Here is a 20,935-nt window from a genome sequence, read left to right on the forward strand (position 1 = left end):
TAACCAACCCAAGAGAATCAAATATTAGGTAAATTTAATTTTGTATTACAGTTTTGGTTAACCTGTAACTGACTACATGAATTGTTTATTGTAGTGCGTGCACGTGAGAACAGTGAAGGAATCGTGTTTTTTTTGCCACTATTTAAAGTTTTTTCACATTAAAACTCCTTAAATTTTCGAATACAAGACTTAGAAATGGCTGTCGTAAGTAAACTGAAAGTCTCTGTCAAATGTATTTAACCTAACCTAAATCGCCAGAGATTTTTCCACTGAAGACGTATTATCATTACCTGGTTTATTATTACCAAGGTCCACTATTAGTTTTCAAATTTAGTTTTTTTTTCTATTTCTATAATTTAGTTGGGGTTCAGTCCATTTACATTTTCCTACTTCATACCTTTAGTGGGTCACACTGCGGGAATGTAGATACGTTTGAATTTAAACTTAATTTAAAAGCTGCTGTTTGGCAGCAAGTAGTCACCTTACTTACCTCTTACTTTTTTTTTAGAAATGTACCACATTCCTTGCTAACACTCATCTCCTCCCCCCTCCCAAATCACCCATCTTTTTCCGCTCGTATAACAGTTTCTTACTTCCTTCCACATCCTTTTCCAACATCTCTGTCCATATTTGCATCTATTCCTTTCTCTCCCGTTCTACCACTTGCTTTGCTTGTCTCTTACTTTCCTTATACACCTGCTCTTAAAACATCATCTTGAAAAGTTCCATATCACATATCCAATTTTATGGCATGATCTTGTATACAATAATCCTGTGGTACATGATGATCATAAGTTGAACACAGAAGAAAATATTTCCACAAGACCTGACAATTTTTTTGTATTGTGATATTCAAGTTTTTTTTTTTTTTGGCAGGATCGTTTGACATACTAAATTAAAACATCAGGTATCATGTACCACAGGATAATGTACCTATTCACGATCATGCCATCAATATGAAGATATAAACTTGTATACATGATACTGAACAATTGCTAATATTTGTAGCATGCAATTATGCAATGTTAAATATGACTAATAATTTTTTATTTATTTATACATTGCAATGTGCACATCATCGTAGAGCATGAGTTTGCATGGATTTGCTCCATTAGACAATAATAACAATAAAAATTCAAATAGATAAAGAAATACAATCCACTTAGGACAAAACAAACAATGGCCAGACACAACAATATTAACACTTTAAAGAAAAAGTATTAAAAGCATAATATATAGTCATCTGCAAGTTACACTGCTTGAAACAAATTAATTATAGTACTAATATTTTTATGGCATAATTAAGTTTGTTATTTTTATTTATCATTTCGAGAACCTCAAGTTCATTAAATTGTGTTATGTGTCTGTATAAAATATCATTACATCTTAAATTTGCTATTGCTTGCAGAAAAAGAAGAAAGCAAAAATAAGCAAAATAAAACGGGGCAACCAGAAGAGGAACAAGCTCAACAAACAAGGGAAGTTGAAGATGAAACGTAACAAGAAGCTGGTGAAGAAGGCCGTGGCCGAACCCTCGGTCGATCCGAACAAGGACGCGGAAGAAGAGAGCGACCACGGGGAAGGGATGCTCGAGATGATGGACACGGACGACTTGACATTCCTAAAGAAGGCCGTGACGGAGAAGAGTTACTCCATTTTGAACAGGATACGGGTCAGAGAGTAAGCAATGACTTCGTTTAGTAAGAGTTTTTGTTGAATATGTACAGTAGAATCTCATTAAGTCGGTTGTTTCATTCTGATATCCAGTTAATTGGGGAACAACTGAAGAAAAGATATTAAAAATAATAATATTAAAAAAATAAAATTAAAAAGCTTTACACTGTAATCAAAAAGACTTAAAATATGTCAAGAACATGAACAAATTATTGCTTTAATTGGTCCCACAACACGTATAAACACTTTGCAGATCAATTAAATTTAACAAACTTAGGTCTGCTGTCTTTATAAAAACAACTGATTTTAGTTCTACTAATCTTTATGTTAGTAGAACTAAAATCAATAAATAATTTTTTTTGGCATTAGTTGCTTAGCTAGAAATTTACCCAAATAATTATTAATGATATACTATATGCCTCTGTTATGAGCCCCCCCCCCCCCCCCTTTTTTTTTTTTTTAAATTTAAAATCTTGGTTTTTGTCCAAGTTGGTTCAAGTGAATTTTACGATACCGGATTCCAATTGGTTGGAAATAACAGAGGGGAAAACGATGTCATTTTAGTAGGCCAAAGGGGTTGGATTATAGTATGGAAATTAAGGTATTGGTAGTACTTGAGGTAAGTGTTTTGATGTTTGCGTGTTCAATTTTTGATTTTAGTGATAGTAAAAAATGTTTATTTACACCTTGCATTTGTGTTAGTTCACTTTTTTTCCACTTGCATATGCGTGTACCTATTTAAATTTTTTTTCCCTCCCCCTTCTAGCAACCAGGAAGATGAGTCATTACAAAGGAAACGTGCTAGAGATGATGATCCCGACCATCTGGAAGATAAGTACGAAGATGAGGTCCTAGGTGATAGCCATCTCAAAAGGATGAAGCCATTGCTCCCGATTAAAACGAAACATGGCATTGTCACCAGGCAGATTGAAGTAGAAGACACAGAAGGTTTGTTAGCCATTTATTTTTGTATTTGATCATAGTCGGTTTTGAAAGGACAGTGGTGCCACAATAACCAGATATAAGAGTTGTGTAACGTTAAGGGCCCCGCCCACCAGGGCACAAGTGTGATATCTTGAAGAGTTTTCAAATCGCGTGGTTTTTTCTGAAGCTCTACAAACTGTATGAGTGCTTAGGCACGCGTGGGCCTTAAAAATTGGCTTTTTAGTTTGCGGCCAGGATTTTAAGGTGCACGGTATCGGAATTTCATTGTCTCTCTCGGGCAACACCGCTGTGAACTGCCTGGGGTTGCAGGCAAGGGTCCAGCGGATGCCGCGAAGCGGGAGGCAGGCGGAGACGAGGACAGCGACATGGAGATCGTTCTCGCGGAGGAGCAGATCAACGGGCTCGACACCAGCAAACCCGTCAGCATGGCGGACTTGTTCGTGTGCCGCGAGCAGCTTCTGCAGAAGTACAAGTTCCGCATCGGCGTGCTGTCCAGCGGGCTCCTCGAGAACCCTGAGATGAAGGTAGGGGAGAGTGGAATGGGATGGGAGAGGCAGAGGAGGGAAAGAAATACCGTATTTACTCGTGTATAGCGCGCCCTCGTGTATAGCGCGCATCACGATTTTTGCAACAAATTCCAAAGAAAAGAAAAAATTGAATTTTTTTCCCCCATAAATAAATTTTACTAACATTTTGTGGTACCTGATTATTTAAATTGATGTGTGGTGATGCGTCAGGAAAATACTTAAACTCTGCTGTGTAGACGGAAGATAATGAAGCGCTGTATCGTCACAACTGGTACAAGGGAGGGAGGGAGGGAGGCGTGCCGCGCTACGTTGCTAAGCTGGCGCGGAGAACTAGATGACTCACCGGTCGCTGCTGGGACGAGGAATGGAGGAAGCGGAGAAAGCGTTGGAGGGGGGGGGGGGGACTGGTGACAACATTCTCTCTCTCTCTCTCTCTCTCTCTCTCTCTCTCTCTCTCTCTCTTTTTTTACTAGCTTCTGAGTTGGCTTTCTGTAAAGGGGGGAGGTCTAAAAATAAACAAGAGACCATGATGTGCAAGCTTGCACGCGCGTGCGCACGTGTGTGTGTGCTGTGAGTGTGTGTGTGTGCGAGAGACCAGGTTGTGAGTCTGTGTGTGTGTGAAACAGAGGCCTTGTTGCTTGTGCGTATGTGTGGGGGCTGGCCAGAAACGTCACCCGTCACCCGGCAGTTAACGACTTCCACTCCTCCCCGCGCCTACAACCCCCCCCCCCCCCCCACACAAATTTTATTTTTCCATGTATAGAGCGCATCCTTATTTTTTTCCTTTACTTGAGGGGAAAAAAGGGCGCGCTATACACGAGTATATACGGTAATTAGAGGTGGGGTTTTGTGTGTCACACAGGCTTGAGATTAGGGTACCTCCTAGTGGGCTCCTGAACGACTTGGGTACTGAATTAATCGAGTCATACCTGGGGTTTAAGGTTGAACCTGATACCCCCGTTTAAAAGCTTACAAATTTGGCGAGTATGGTCACCAAGAAGAAGATAGAGGGAGAATAAAAATTAAAGAGAGATAAAAAAAAACCTCGGCCTTGTTGACGTCATGCCAACTCTTTGGCGGTGGTTCCTGGTGACAGGGCTTCCCCTAGTGGTGACGTCATCCGTCAGTCAGCGAGGCGTAATGGCTGGAGACAGATTTCCGCTGGTTCCTTCTCGTAGTGGCGATGTTGACTCTTGGCGCATTGGAAACAGTCTCCTTGCTTCTGCTAAAACTTAGGTGTCGATACGCTCACAGGGAAACAGTCCGAGGTTGTGCAGAAAGCATAAGCAGCGGGTGATTCCGGATTTGCATCACATTCAAATGTACGAGAATATTCCTCCTTGACCTGGCTCAAGCTCCAGCAGGCGAAGGCTGAGCTGTCCTCCTCGCAGTTCGGAGCACAGCCGGTTCGCCACAAATCAGGGATGCGACGTCACTTTTCTCGTAAAGCGAGTACACCCGTTACAATAGTAATGTTGATAAAATGTAATTACCAACGATGTGTGTGGGACAGAGCCTTTACGGATGAAACCTCTTGGTGTCGCAGACCGTGTGCGTGATGAACCAGGTGTGGTTTCAATGTTTGTTGTGTGTTCGCAGATCAAAAACCTGAAGATCCTGCTGGAAATGATGGACGAGAAGATGCCGGAGGTGAGGCTGACCGTCCGCAAGCTGGCGGCTGTTTCCTTGCTGGAAGTGTTCAAGGACCTCCTCCCGGCCTATCAGATCAAGCACCACGAGCAGGAGGGAGTGAGATGTGCGTGTCTTGGTTTCACCGCGGCGTTGCTATTGTCGATGTGATCCACGTCGCACAGTGGCACCTAAGCCCAGGTTAAAATTTCTAATACGGTTTGAGGTAGTTGGTTAATTCACCGCCGCAATCGCCACCATCTCTAGGGCATCGACTTGTGGTGGTCCCTAGCGGAGAAGTGTCGAACTCTTCAAACACCCCTTCCCCCCTCCCGTTGAACGATCTTGAGCTGCAGTGAATGATAGGTGGGGGGTGCGGGGAATGACAGCGGGCGACAGTGCTGCGCTCTAACGTGTAAATAACAACTAAGACGATACAGGGCGTTACGGCAGCGCACTGCAGCGGTGAAATTCCCAAGCTGCTCATCATACGCTCCTGAAAAACGTAGAGTAAATCCTATCCACTCACGACTTCTATACTCTATACAGTATATATACACCTATCCCTCACTTAGCACGTCTTCAGATTGCGCGGATTCATTTAGCGCGATGTGAATTTTACTGACCCAGTCTTGAATAGCACGTCTGTAAATTTCAGTTAGCACGAAATCTCGGCAGGCAAAAACAAAAAAAATAAATAGTTGAGCACGATGCCACAAAGTCTGTTTCAACTTCTGTAAACAACAGATTTGCCGTGGGATACAGTTAGTCAAACAAGGGGGAATAGATGCGCGCGCAGGTCTGTCTACACTATCGGTTGTTGTACAAACATCAGCCATGGCAAGTTAAATTGCGGCTATGGAGTGTAAAGGACCAAATGTTTTTACGTCCACGCGTATGCCGCCGTGCCGTACTGTTGTCGCCTGGCCACAAACCGGGCCGTGAACTCAGTCTAGCCAGTGGCAGGGAATTCAGTCAAACAAAAGCAACGTCTGCCCATTCAGCTGCCGGTAACTGTACGTGATTGATCACTCATATTGCATCATGTTCAAGTATTTGAGACAAAACTAGAAGTATTACGGCGCGCAGATTGTCATGAATGCCGTGCTTATGTTGGTCGCACTTTAGTTTTAAGCAATTCAACTGTGCGCACAATCGTACGAAATAAGGACTCTTACCAAACGTTTATGTAAGTCTGATGCTGTTGGTTGTACTAACGGGAATATATTTGACATTAGATACCGGAATAAAAATGCACAGATAGGTTCACGTGGAAAAGGTTGTTAAATGAATGCCTGACAGGATTGGTGTGAACCAGGTGGTGATACGCGAATAAGCACTTCAATTTTTTGAAAAATAAAAATGTTATTATCCGGACAGTAACATCGGTTTCACTGTCAGTAAAGATTGGTTTGGAAAGGTACGCGACGTGTGTTGAAGGTCATGCCCGGGCGGGCAAGTCAGCCAGCCGACTGACGATAAAGTACATAACTATGTATCTCCAGTTACACGGCGTCGTATTTGTCATACAAAGTGTGATGCGAAGCATATAAAGACAAATGGTGAGACATATTTATAGTTGAGCTTTATTCAACACATTTGTATTACGTAAAGTATATTTTCCTACACAATTTTGGAACACATTAAATAAATTAGCCTTGCTATTTATGGAAACTAATGCTTCAGAATAAGCGATTTCGACTAACACAAGCATTTTTAGGAACGAATTAGTCGGGCTAAGTGAGGGATTGGTGTATTCAAAGGTGGCACCCTGTTTTACCCCACCCTCTTCCCCAGATCACTGAACCTCGTATTTGGTACAGATATTTTACCGTAATATGCCCCTGAATTTTCTACTGGTTGTTTCAGGAATGTTACACATTTAAGGGTCTTTCTTTAGTCTGGCGAATTCGGGACCACTGCCGTGCTGGTTTAGCAGTCTTACTGGATTGTCAAATTTGAATATAGATTAAACGGGAATGCCAAAAAAAAAGAATTAATATTAGGCATCTGTGAACACTATTTTTTTTATTTGAATTATTACAATATTCACAAATATCAAAAATCTTTTCTAATTGAATTTTAACATACAACAAATTTTTTTTTACACTTCACACAGGAGTCCAAGAAAAATTGATATAAAATACACTAAAAAAAATAGAGGACTATACCTGAAACCATAACAATGAGATGTAAAATGAAGAAGAAAAAAACTGGCAATACATTTTCTTAAACTGGTAAATTTTTGAGTATGAAAATAGTTTTGTTTAAATAACTGATTATGTACATAAAATAGTATTACTTATAATTTTGTAAATATAATAACAGATTATGTTAAATATAAAAAACAATAAACAATGTGTGAATAATGTTGCAGAAAACAAATATAAATTTCTCAATAAATCATCTTGCAATATTTGTAAGTAAACAAGATGAAACAATTTTTTATAGTTAAATTTGTAAATAACAAACAGGTTTTTTTTTATCAGAGCATACAAATCAAATAGTTTGACAGTATTTAAGCATTATTGTAAAGTGTATAGCATGTGATGGCATCAGAATCTAAATAAGAGCAATTGATGTGGGAATGTCTATCAGATACGATGAAGTATTTCATTGGGAGAAGACAAGATAATGTTGTAGTTCTGTTACAATCTTATTAATTTGTGTTTCTCGAAAATATGTGTGTACATTATGTGTTTGTGTTTTTTCTGCCATAAGAACTACTGAAGCATTATATTTTCAAGTTTGCAAGAATTTACACAGCAAAGGAAATAGATTGTGTGATCACTACAAGCTGCTAAGTTTTCAAATAATATGTAATTGTTTTAATATTTGTGTTTTTTAAATTTTGATTTTGACTTTTTGTGTTGTAAATAGACATTTATCAACAACTCATTTTTTTGTAAACAATCTTTGTGCTTTTTTGTCGGCAGTGAAAAAAACCACGTTGCAACTTCAGAATTTTGAAAAAGAACTCTTGCGGGTCTACAAGAAGTACCTTCAGAAGATGGAGAAAATAGTGACGAGGCTGCGGAGGAAACGTGGTGATGGCAGAAAACTGACAGAGGTCAGTATTATAAACAATTGTTTAGAGTTACCTCAAAAAAATGACTTTTTATGTTTCAGTAAATAATATCAATCCTGACATACTTGAAGCAAGTTCAGATGTCCCACTAGGTGGAACATTATCACCTTTAGTATTTAACATTTTTACTCATAATATTGTAAAGGTACTTAAAAATTCTCAAGGTCGTTTCTTTGCTGATGAATTAAAAATTTATAGAAAAATATTGTGGTGCCAGGATTGTAATTTTTTTTTCTTCCAAAGTGACTTAAATGCTACTGCTGCTTGGTGAAAACTAACTCTAGTCAATTTCTACTGTGGGAAAACTACCATTATAACATTTACCAGAAAATTTCAACCTATAAATTATGAATTAAGAAATTACACTCTTACCAAGTCCAAATTAATCACAAAGACTGTGCATACTTCATACTTGATTCCAAATTGCTTTTCAACTATCACATTGATTCCATAACAACCAGTGCCAATAGAACACTTGCTTTGATCAAATACATTACTTATTTTTCTTCTAATACTAAATCAATCTTATGTCTTTATATTACCTTTGTAAGATCCAAATTAGAATATAACTCCATTATTTAGAAAAACTTAAGTAATTTCAAGTGTCAAAATTTACAAATTACAAACCAAATTAATCAATTATATTAATAAAATATTTTCTAATTATTCTGTGGATTTGTGTTTTATTTTAGTATTTGTTTGTATCATTGTTCATATTTGTATCATTGTTCATATTTGTTTGTATATATGATTTTAATGTTACAAATGGACTTTCTGTCAATCAACATGGTTTCAGAACTGGTAAAACCATAGTACTACCAATTTATTATAATTTCTTAATACAGTGGATTCAGAAGTTTTATCTCGAGGACGGGTGATACATGTTATTTTGACCTTGATAATATAAACCACAACATTTTAATTCAAAACTACATATCCTAGTATCTAATAAATATTTGAATTAGTTTTCAAGCTATTCAAAAGAAAGAATTTTTTTTTATATGTCTCCCCTTCTCTTGAACATTTTCACAGATGATTTGACCGAAGAGCTGAACTTTTCTTTGCATATGATCTCAAAATTGCTAAAACTATTTCTTCTATTGACGACAGTCTTCTTCTGCAGGTTTGATGTTGTGGCAATTGATAGATTTTGTATTTTAAATTTTGTTAAGTTGAACTACAATAAAACCTCGAGTATACCTTTTACTAGAAAATATCATCCAATCAATGTGGATAATAATAAATAATTTGACAAACTATACAATTTCAAATGTCGAATAAAATATTGAATATTTTTCAAATTCTCAAAAGTACCCTAGAAGTAAATACATTGTCCTTAAGGAGAAAATGTTGGGACTTCGAAAATATGAGGTTATAAACAGGAAAAGATCATAACAGGGTTCTACTGTATTGAGGTTTTGTGCTGGCGGGATATCTCCGTCCAGCACCGGATCGTCTTGGTGTTGAGCAACCGTATGTTGGGACTTTGAAAACATTATAGGCAAGAACATTATAACAGGGTTTACTGTATTGAACAATTGAGGTTTTGTGCTGGCGGGATATCTCCGTCCAGCACCGGATCGTCTTGGTGTTGAGCACCCGTGTGTTGGGACTTTGAAAACATTATAGGCAAGAACATCATAACAGGGTTCTACTGTATTGAACTATTGTGGTTTTGTGCTAGCGGGATATCTCCGTCCAGCACTAGGTTGTCTCGGTGTTGAGCACCTGTATGTTGGGACTTTGAAAACATTATAAACAAGAACATCGTAACAGGGTTCTGCTGTATTGAGGTTTTGTGCTGGCGGGATATCTCCGTCCAGCACTGGATCGTCTTGGTGTTGAGCACCCGTGTGTTAGGACTTTGAAAACATTATAGGCAAGAACATCGTAACAGGGTTCTACTGTATTGAGGTTTTGTGCTGGCGGGATATCTCCGTCCAGCACCGGATCGTCTTGGTATTGAGCACCCGTATGTTGGTACTGTGAAAACGTTATAGGCAAGAACATCGTAACAGGGTTCTACTGTAGTGAGGTTATGTGCTGGCGGGATATCTCCGTCCAGCACCGGATCGTCTTGGTGTTGAGCTCTCATATGTTGGGACTTTGAAAACATTATATATAGGCAAGAACATCATAACAGGGTTCTGCTGTAGTGAGGTTATGTGCTGGCGGGATATCTCCGTCCAGCACCGGATCGTCTTGGTGTTGAGCACCCGTATGTTGGGACTTTGAAAACATTATAACAGGGTTCTACTGTATTGAGGTTTTGTGCTGGCGGGATATCTCCGCCCGGCACCGGATCTTCTCGGTGATGAGCTCCCGTGCATGCGTGTGTGTGAGCAGCAGGAGCAGCGGCTGGCGGTGCTGGCGGTGGGCTGGCTGTGCGAGCTGCTGGTCGCCCACCCCTACTTCAACTTCTCCTCGAACCTGGCCCAGCTGCTGGTGCCCTTCCTGAACCACCGGCTGGCCCCCGTGCGCGAGAGCTGCGCCCGCTGCTTCAGGACCGTGTTCCGGCAGGACCGGAGGGGCCAGATCACGCTCCACGTGAGTGCCTTTATCCGCTCCCAGCTCGTCGTTCGTGATGGTAGAGGGCAAGGTTCAGTGCAGGGCCGGTACAAGGTAAATTGGCGCCCTAGGCGAAAAACCTTAACCCCCACCCTCCCCCACCCCGCCCCGCCGGAAACCCCCCCAAAAAAAAATTTCCTTGCCTCAAAATACATAACGTAAGCCTAAGATTTTGTCAACAATCAAATGTAAGCAGGCTTTTTTTATTTACTTTTTTTACTAAATATAAATCACAAACGGGTCACAGTGGACTTCAAATAATTACTTGTATCAATATATAAACATTCCAAACTGTTACAAAAATTCATTTTCATCTAGTTTCAATAATCGTTAAACATATCATATCAGCTGTTATGTGTCGTGCTGCGCCGCCCCCAGCTACTTGGCGCCCTAGGCGGTTGCCTAGTTCGCCTGTATGGACGCGCCGGCCCTGGTTCAGTGGAGGATTGCGATGAGACCAAACTAACACCAAAAATACACCGTATAACCAGAATTCAAGAAAATGCACCTCAAAGCACCGGAATGCAACTAGAAACGATGAAACCAATCAGCATTTTCAATCTAAACTCAACTCTAATGACAAATATGTAATCTTTAAAATATTAAATTCAATGAAAGTAATTTATTTTATGCAAAAAAAAAATTGGAAAAAGTTTATTTCTGTTTGATCTTTCAACTGTTATTATTGACTGATTATTTTTTTTAAATTAAAACGTAAGTAGATTTCTCAAACACAAAAAAAAAATACTTCAAATATTTATTTTTATTTGTTCAGAATAGTTAGACATGCTTTTTTTGCAAATCATTTATGTTGTAAAAGTGCTTCATGTATCAGTTAAAATTACACTGATTTAAAGAAATTATGCAATTTAAAAATTATTTTAAAGTTTAATTTTCATAAAAGTAAACTGGGTTTTGTAATGTGATGTCAAGAGTCTTGCATTTTTGTCGAGCACAAGTTTATGAGTGTAAACGTTGGGATGGATTGCCAACTTAAAAAATCGAGGCCAGTGCTGTATTTCCCTCTGTGCATATTCAGTTGTCAGTGTTGCTGTTTGCACAGATTGTTCGCAGAATCAACCACCTGGTGAAGTCCCACTCGCATGTGGTGCATCCGGAAGTCTTGAATGTACTCTTGGTCCTCCGGATAAAGGATGTGAATTTGGACAAGGAAAAGGAGGACGAGATCAAGAAAAAAAAATTTATGACACGAAAGCAGAAGCTGCTTAATATGTCGAAGAAAGAACGAAAGGTGAGTTTTTGTTTAAACTGGACTTTGATTTTGGCATAACTGGCGTAGTTGTAATTTTCCCATTTATTCTGAAGTTCATCTTTTTCCGTATCCACATTACGGTTGCGTTTAAACTATACTGTCAGGGTTTGTTTGATTTCATTACAAATTTTCGATACTTTATAATCAAAATATTAACAATAAGTGATGTTTTAAACATGCCAAAAGTATTGAAAGTTTATTTTTACTGTCTCGTTAAACAGTAACGGAAAAAATTGTGTAAACAATTCAAAACACTGCATATTTGTCATTTAAAACTTTAAAACAAAATGTTATTTGTATTCGTTTGTTCACACGCACCATTAGTGGGAAATAATGAAATAAACAAACGTCTACAACTATGGAAAATTTCTGGATCAGTATGTAGAGTAGCAGATTGTAGAAAATAAGACAAATAGGAAGTGAAATGAAAGGTTAGATGGTTGGTTAGGTTACGTTAGGTTAGCTGTATAATTATATATACACACACACATACATATATATATATATACACTTACATAATATATATATATATATAAATTTAAATTTAGTATTATTTTTCTTAAATTGCAGTTGTTACATGGTGTTGGAAAAAAATTTTTTGTGGAATTCTAATTCACATTGTTACTATTCAAATTCAATATTCGTATTTATGAATAATTTGATAACATGATAGGCATGAAGAAAAAAATTGACGAAGTAAACATCAGGGCTTAGCAGGGTTAAATTCCTTGATTTACTTCATTTCCTCTGATATGTTTCTTTGAATCTTTTCTCTCCAATATTGAACCCTTCGAATACTCAGTGTTTGACGGTATTTGAGGATTTGATTCGCCCATACACGGTGTAATCTTAAAATAAAATTATTCAGTTTGAAACGTTGGATAGAATATAGAATTATTCGTGAATATCAGATATTGGAGGAACACCCGCGGACCTGAGTTGTTCTGTGCAGGGCCGCAACTAGGGGGGGGGGGGGGGGGGGACCGGGGCATACGCCCCGGGTGCAAAGCTGTGGGGGCGCCGAAATCACTTGCATTGTAATTCCTACTACAACTGGGAACTGGTAAAAAGTTTTTTTTTAACTTGCATGCCAGGAATGTCTAATCTGATTTACAATATAACGTCTCAACATATTTAATGAACAAGTCTAGTGATTATATACGGACTACTTTATGGACATAGTGGGTTCATGCATGGAAGGTACAGTAGCACAGAAACTGTTACATGTAGGTATGGAAAATGCTTAAATAGCGCCGGAGATCCGCTTTATTGGTGTGGTATGTGCAAAAAAAGAGTTGGGGGGGGGGGTGGGGCGGCATGAATTCATTCATGCCCCGATTGCCAGAGACTCTAGTTGCGGACATGAGTCGTCCTGTGCGCAGAGAAGCAAGAAGCTGGAAGAGCTGGAGCGGGAGCTGCTCGAGACCAAGGCGGAGGAGAGCAAGCAGTCGAAGCAGCAGAACCTCACCGAGGTCACCAAGATGGTGTTCGCCATCTACTTCCGCGTCCTGAAGACCGCCCCCACGTCCAAGATCCTCGGCGTCACCCTGGAAGGCCTGGCCAAGTATGTACGTCCGTGCGGCGGAAACCTTTGCCACGACAAGTTACCGATTAATGCGCATGGCCACTATTTCATTTAACCTTTTTTTTTTTATTATGATAGTTTTACAGACAAGCCATCTATTAAAGAGCTCCAAACAACGTTATTATTGATTTTACGTAAACATATTTTATAACAACAAAAACAATAACACCAAAATCCTCTGTTTTAAAATGAAATTGGGTTAAAAATAAAATCATAAAATCTTTTATCCATGGTAGAGGCAAGATTATATTTTGAATAGAAATAAAACTGAAAGAACGCCGAAATTAGTCAATGCACCGCCCAATACAGAAATTCAGCAAAATTCACGTAAATTATATCTATAAAGCTATTAAAATATAGAATTAATTCCATAAATATTTAGTTTGGTTTTTATTTAAAAGCCTAAAATGTTATGTACAAAGTAAGAAAATAATTATTTAGTTTCTATCTATGGTTTTTTAAAAGTATTCTGTAGTTGATACCGTACGGACATGAGTAAAGGCCTACAGAGAAACATGACAAGGAATATTGATTTTGGGCTTTTAACATTGCATACTGATTTTATGAAAGTTGCATGTTTTATTTGTATGTTTTTTGGTTGAACTTGCTCTCATCGATACATATACATTGTTTTATGTTAAGATTTTATTAAGTGGCTTACCGCTTCATTATGCGAGAGGCTATTAACATTAGGATGCAAGGCGCATGTGTCGGCTGTGTGGAAACACCCACGTGAAAACCGTAATTCCGAGATTCAATCGAGTAACGAACTGCGAACTCAACTGTATGGGAAGAAATTTACTATTTATGGTGCGATATGTATACTTGTTATCACGATAAAGGAAAAATCCACTCTTATTAGCTCTTATATGACACCATAAAATCTTAGCTCCAGTCATAAGAAAGGTCGATTCCTCCATGAGAATGGCTACTGGCCATTGTTCGAACGTTGTGCTGCATCGGGTGTGCCCCTCGTGTTCCCGACTCGAGGTTCGCTCACTGCATCAACCTGGACTTCTACCACGACCTGGTCGGTGTGCTGGACGAGCTGCTGGAGCTGGGGAACCTGGGCCACCGGGAGCAGCTCCACTGCGTGCAGACGGTGTTCGCCATCCTGTCGGGCCAGGGCGAGGTGCTGAACATAGACCCGCTGCGGTTCTACGCCCACCTCTACAGGAACCTGCTCAGCGTGCACGCCGGTGGGTGTTCTCTCGTTTTCTTGATGGTGCGGTAACTAGGTGTGTGTGCAAGGTACTAGTTTTCTGATGCAGAGCGAATTTTTTAAAGTATTCGCAAAGTCGAATCGAACTGCGAACATTGTTCTCGGTGAAGCGGTATTACACCTATTTTCATAAAATATAGGATTGAAGTTAAAAAGATAAATCATTTAACGCTTGGTTGCAGTTCTCGTGAGATGACTTGCCTTCTTTGTGAAAGTTTTTTTTTTTTGACATTACAACGTCTAATAATTCGATGAACGCCGGCTGCACGCACAAAAAAGTGTCCCATTACGCACATTGTCCCGTTATGATGTGTCCCGTTACGTTCATTGTACGCTTGCGCCGCATCTATCTCTCTTCCACTCGATTGGAACAACCATAGATTTGACTTTTTCGAGGCACATTAAACTTGAAACACTCCCATTCGTTTCCTACTTTTCCTATCATCGACCTATCCTTAACAGAATAACACAGATTGGAAGAAGTTAAATAGCAAACATGCATAAAAGTTATAGTTAAAATAATCTCTTCGTTAAAGTAATAAACATATTTGAATTAAAGAGTGCAAATAAAAGTAAATATATCAATTAAATTGTAGATTTCATTTCACTCCTTCTTTGTATCCATACAAAATAGTGATAATTCAATAAAAATGATTCAATTTTATTCATAAAAGTATGTAATCATTTCATCAATGTTTTGTTATGACGTCACGTTAAACTATCGTCCGTAAACTGACTTTACAGACAACCAATTTTTTTTTGTAAAAGGAGGTGCCGCAGCATTCTTGGCAAAGGAGAGATAAGAAAGATGAGAGGAAGGCATTAGGGAAAGACATTCAGTGAAGTAAAATTGCTTTCGGAACTACCAAGTAACATATGTACTGAGCAGTGTTAGCCAATATTTGTGCACATTTTCTTTTGCTCATTTGGCTCATCTCTTGTTAGTAGATGGCAGAACCCGTACAGTTCTACTCAAATGCTCGATTTAGTTTGAATCAGTATGGGTAAAAAAAAAAAAAAACTGAATTGACGGATAAACAAATAGTGCTTTTATGAATGCCCCATTATTAATGGTTTGTATTGAATGGTGTTATACTTAGGCCCAATTGGTTAATCACTTAATGAGTTCAAACATTAGCTATGTTAAAATATTATTTTCTGTAGTAAAATGAAGTATTTTATAAAATAAGTGTTTATAATGGTCTTACTGAGAACAATATTAGCAATTCACTTCAACTTCGTGAGTACTATTTTACACCTTTTGTGTGATGTTTACTTTGCATAAAAAGTTAGTAGCATTCACTCGGGCCTATTTGTAATGAGTAGTTTTGTCTCTGGTTTGTCTGCAGGGAGAAACCACGCGGATGCGACGATCATCTTGCAAACGGTGGACACGGTTCTGATAAAGAGGAGGAAGAAGTTTTCCCAGCAGAGGCTGCTGGCCTTCGTCAAACGTCTGTGCACGCTCGCCCTGCAGTTGTTGCACAACGGTGCTCTCGGGTGCCTCTGCTTGGTGAAGACTGCGATGCAGGTGCAGTCCTTAACCTTTCACCGTATTTATCCGAATAAACTGCGCGCCGATTTTTCGCAAAACGTATTTCGCACCCCGGGTACAAGACTATCGTAACTCAAAAAAAATTGAGTTTATGAGATATTTTTTACCATACGCAGGAAAATATCGTTATCTAGGCACTGCAAGACTATCGCAATATTATACATATTTACTTTTATGGGACTCATGGCAAATAATGTAGTGTTGCACTCTGGAAAACATTATATAAGAATATGTGCAAGACTATGGCATCTGAGTTGTGATAGTATTGCACTGATTTTTGAGTTACGATAGTCTTGTACTCAGGGTTCGATTTGCGGCTCTTTCCAAACGTGACGCCTCACTGCAATCGCTGCGTAGCACAAGTTCGGTCAAACTCCAAGGTGGGTGAATAATTTCGAATTACCGAAGCCCAGAATAAAAACATTATAGTAACTTAAAATTTTGTCGTGATTTCTGTTTTTTAAAATTTTAGTGCGAGGCTTATTCAAGTATATATACAGTAATCATTTGAGCAATCATGACTAAGGATGTGACCAACACTTCAGCAAAAGATCAGAATCTGCAGTTTTACACTAAATCAGGAAGAAGAAAAATTTTTTTTTCGTATTCCACCTACAAGTTGATGTGTTTATCTCACTACTGTAACCCCTCGTCAACTGCGGAGGAAATGTTTCTTTTTTTTTACTCCTGTATTCAATCTGTTGTTTGCAGAATTATGCATTCGCCAAAATGTTTACTGTAAGTAGTAATTAAAATGTCGATAAGTTCTCAGACCACTTAATGCTCATTTCCAGTTAACACCCCGCTCTTTTTTTCGTTCATTTTTTGTGATGTATTTAAATATTGAAAACTTAAATTTCAAGGTAAAAATTGCATTTAATTCCACCAACTTTGGCATTACTTTATGCTACAGCAAAATTTATTTTGATCAGGCAGTTTCAATAGGAATCAGCCTTCAATTAAATCTCTGATCACGACTCTTGCTGAGAAACTGTTTGATTTTAGGCCAGGTTTATGAACTACGCAAGCAATGCAAAAACTCAAGAAGTGCAAGCTGGAAATTAAAATAACCACTTTTTTAGAATGTATACCTGTTTCTAAAATAAAATTACACAAGATACACAACAGCAACACAAGCATGGCTCAGTTTCTAACTTCTTGCATTTAGGGTTGCATTTATGCCTTATATAATTGAATATAAATACTAGTCTGAAAACTTTGAAGGATAGAAAAGTTATTGTATTTTTTTTCTCATTAAGGGCATAACATTTTAAATTATTAAACTTTAGCACAGTGAATGCAATTAACACATTTTCAAAAATATTTAGAATTTCATACCATTTTTTTATTATAAAATAAAACTAATCTATGAAAGGAAACAAAAATAGGACAACATTTTTCTAAAAAAAATTTAATTTTCATGTTGTAGTGTTGGTGACATATTCAACATGCATTTAGTCCATGTTTGCACTAATGTGTTTCTTTCAAAGTTTTTTTTTAAACCTGGGCTTAGTGTTTTCATTGAATGATACACCTGTGCTGTCAGTATGAGTGTTAGTATTTCATTATATCCACTCCGTTGCTAGTTAACCAGCGCAACCCTAGCTCTTTGGATTTTTCTCTATGACACACCGGGCAAACTTGCAACGGCGTATGTCCAAAATAATGATTGAAATCAATCTTTCCCATTGCAAGAATATCATTCAAAGAACGTCTATTAGGTGCTAGTGTTCGATCTCCTGAATTTTCCTTCCTCAATTATTTTGTCGTTTTAATCCTTTTTTTGAATACTATGGTATTTTGGGATTTGATTGGGCCGTCCCTGTGTGTGTGTGTGTGTGTCTCTGTCTCTCTCTGTCTCGCTCTCTGTGTGTGTGTGTGTGTCGTCGGCTTACTTCTAAAACCTCGTAAGTCCAGATTTTCCCAGTTTTATATTTCGGATGTGTTTGGTGTATTTTTTTTAATTTTTGCATAGTGCATATGCTGATAAAACCTCGTAAGTCAACTCTATTTAGTATCTTTTCTATTCACAAATTATAAAACCTCGTATCTTTGTCAGTCGAAACCGTGCTCCAAAAGCTCGTAAGTTCTCCTGTAAAACTGACTAAAATGGAGTTACGAGGTTTTAGAAGTAAGCCGACGATAAAACACACACACATACGTATATAGATACACACATGTACGTGTGTGTGGATATACATATATTATATATATTATATAATATTTGCAGTTCAACAAGTCTGCGGACATCCTGCTGGATCCCGACTCCTCGGTGGGTCAGGGCATCTACTTCCCCGAGCTGGACGAGCCGGAGTACTGCAACGCCAGCAGCACCGCGTTGTGGGAACTTCTGCAACTCAAGGTGTGTGTTGTTCGGGATAGCCTGCACGCTGCAGCTTTGGTGTTGGTTGTTCAATCACAGTTTCTCAGCTCGCAAAGTGAGACAACGGTCGTTTGAAATGTGTTTTTTTTTTTTTACGTATGGTATACACACACTTCCCCCCCCCCCCCTTCCCTTTTCAGTCGCCAACTAAGAGAGGCAAGACTATGTGATGAATATGGGTAGAACTGAAATAATGCAAAAAACACAAAATAAAACAAAATGCACCTAAATTAGGTACCTCATTTTTACTTATATAAAAATGTAAAATTCACTTCAAAAACCTGATGTTTTAGATATTTGCTAAGAAAATTTAAGCAGTCGCGTAACATGTAAAAAAAATTCATTTAGTTTAAAATGTATGTTTTAGCTAAAAAAAATTATTAAACAGACAATATCTAATATCTTGCATGGATATGCATAAGGTAATTGGGCTCCCAATGTTGCTTATTCAATTTTTTTTAAAATTCATATTAATAGTACTCAAATAAGACAGTGACAAATGGTGAAATTATAATTTGAAACCATGTTGGTACCAAAAAGAAATTAAAGCCACACAATCAGTCTAATGCAATTTTTTTTTTCTACTGAGCCAATGCTAAAAACGTTATGCATGTTTAGTTGCTCCAATGACATTTTGGCTCTACCAAATAGTGCTGTGGGTATATAATTTTTTATGTTGCAAATCGAATGGGAAACAAATGTTTTAGAATTAAAGTTTACAGATTTTTCTATCTTAAATTTTTCATATGAACTGCTGTTTAAAACATGCTGAAAATAAAATAAAATATTTTTTCAGCCTCTCACAGAGCTTGGTAAAATAATCACTGTAAATTTTTGTCCCAAATGCAAAAATATTTTATGCGTATACAATATGCATACAAATTTCATGATTAATTTACACTCACTTTGATGGAGGGCACAGATAATTGGTTTCTCATAACTGAACTTAGATTTTTTTTTTTACTCTGGCTGGTTGAAGCTCCAATCAATCAGATGTCTGTCAGGTCAAGTATAACAGCATTAAAGCAGCCAATATTTTCAGCAGATGTTTACTGATTATTTGTGATTTCTGTCTGTGGGTGTGATCCCAATTTTTGTGTTTCTGTTGCTTTCGGTGTAATTTTAAAAAAAATAATTATCTTCAATTGATATGTGTCTCTTTTCAGCGACATTATCATCCCAGCGTACGCAAGTATTCTGAAAATATTCTGAAAGGTATACCTGCAACAGGTGATGGAAGCTTGCCTGTAGAATTGACTAAATTGTGAGTAATCAATTTTTGTCAGTAAAAATTACTGGTATGTCAGGTTTAGAGGCTGATTATTTTTGGTGTATTGTATTATAAAAGTTTGCACATTTAAATATTTTACAATTGTACCCATATTCTACATTTATGAACTAGAGAAAGAAATGGTTAGAGTAGTGCTTGTAATTAGGTAAATGGTATAGGTATGAAAAATTTTTTAACATTCATTTTCATGCTGGCCACATTAGGTCCGCGAAGGGTTGTTTTCAGCCATACTCACTTCTGTTGAAATTTATATCTATTTTAGTTATAGCAGACCAACATATTGAAGGGAAAAAAAAATTATTTTTCCTTGTTGCAACACTATATTTTTTAATGTAATTTTAACTTTTAGTTATGTAAAATAAATATGTTTACTATTATAATAATTATTTTAATAATAATTGCTTTTCCTCCAGACTACATTTCCCTTTATTTAATTGTTTGTGCAGTGTAAGCAAAGTATAATAGAAAACAATCAGTCATCTGTTCAAACATCCTTTATAGGATATTTTGTCTTCACAACTTACTGGGCTGGCTACCTGCAGATTGTGTCAGCCTGCGTTTCGCGTACGAACACGAAAAGGGGCCCATGGCCCCTAAGCAAATTTGAAACCCTGTTGCATGAATGCTCCAAGAACTAATCATCTGCTTTTAGTAATCGGACATCATTCTGATCTTCGAACAGTTTTCAAATCATGTAGTTTTTTATCCTTCTTCCAAAGCTCTGCAAACAGTACGTGTACCCAGAAAGGTGGTGCCCTTACAACCTTCTTGTCAACAAAATGTTAAACCAGATAAAAAGTACAATTAAAAAAAAGCTACTACGTGTTTTAAAGTGAGAAGAAATTAATATCTTAGTGAAATACTGAGTAATGAGTTTTCATTGTTAATATTATAAGCTTTTTTTTTTTTTTTAACAGGTCTGCCGTAGAGCTCTTCAGTGAATTTGATCCGTCAGAGATGGTATTCAGGCCCACGGTCCCAGCCCCAAGTAAGACTCCAAAACGACGCTTTCGTGGGAAGAGGCACGTCAGAAATGTGGAATTTGATGACTACATCCAAGACGTGTTGAAAAAGAAAGATGTGAACGGATTAGATTTCTATGATGAAATTTTCAAGTTATAAATATGTCACATTTACACGCAAAACAACTCTGTAAAAACGTGTGATAAACTTTTGACAAACTTTTTAGATTACT

The 20,935-nt window shown here is 37.8% G+C and overlaps 1 protein-coding gene across 1 annotated transcript; it reads left to right on the plus strand.

Annotated features, from left to right (window-relative positions):
• The first annotated feature begins 44 nt into the window (after positions 1-44).
• LOC134536086 (nucleolar complex protein 3 homolog) lies at positions 45-20,933 on the plus strand. Its single transcript, XM_063375620.1, has 14 exons — positions 45-204; positions 1,409-1,680; positions 2,441-2,622; positions 2,929-3,143; positions 4,746-4,902; positions 7,712-7,845; positions 10,210-10,410; positions 11,495-11,683; positions 13,087-13,268; positions 14,280-14,488; positions 15,861-16,042; positions 18,297-18,428; positions 19,616-19,713; positions 20,658-20,933. Exons 1-14 carry the CDS (start codon positions 196-198, stop codon positions 20,860-20,862), a joined length of 2,367 nt encoding a protein of 788 aa, XP_063231690.1. The 5' UTR covers positions 45-195; the 3' UTR covers positions 20,863-20,933.
• Positions 20,934-20,935: the final 2 nt, after the last annotated feature.

The sequence above is a fragment of the Bacillus rossius genome, chromosome 10 (assembly GCF_032445375.1).
Source record: "Bacillus rossius redtenbacheri isolate Brsri chromosome 10, Brsri_v3, whole genome shotgun sequence".
Taxonomy (NCBI): Eukaryota; Metazoa; Arthropoda; class Insecta; order Phasmatodea; family Bacillidae; genus Bacillus; species Bacillus rossius.

What these genes read in the sequence shown, in the direction of transcription:
- LOC134536086 (XM_063375620.1), top strand. An exon ending in TGTCGAAGAAAGAACGAAAG is followed by an intron (nt 11,684 to 13,086) that starts GTGAGTTTTTGT and finishes TCCTGTGCGCAG; the next exon opens with AGAAGCAAGAAGCTGGAAGA. An exon ending in ACCCTGGAAGGCCTGGCCAA is followed by an intron (nt 13,269 to 14,279) that starts GTATGTACGTCC and finishes TCCCGACTCGAG; the next exon opens with GTTCGCTCACTGCATCAACC.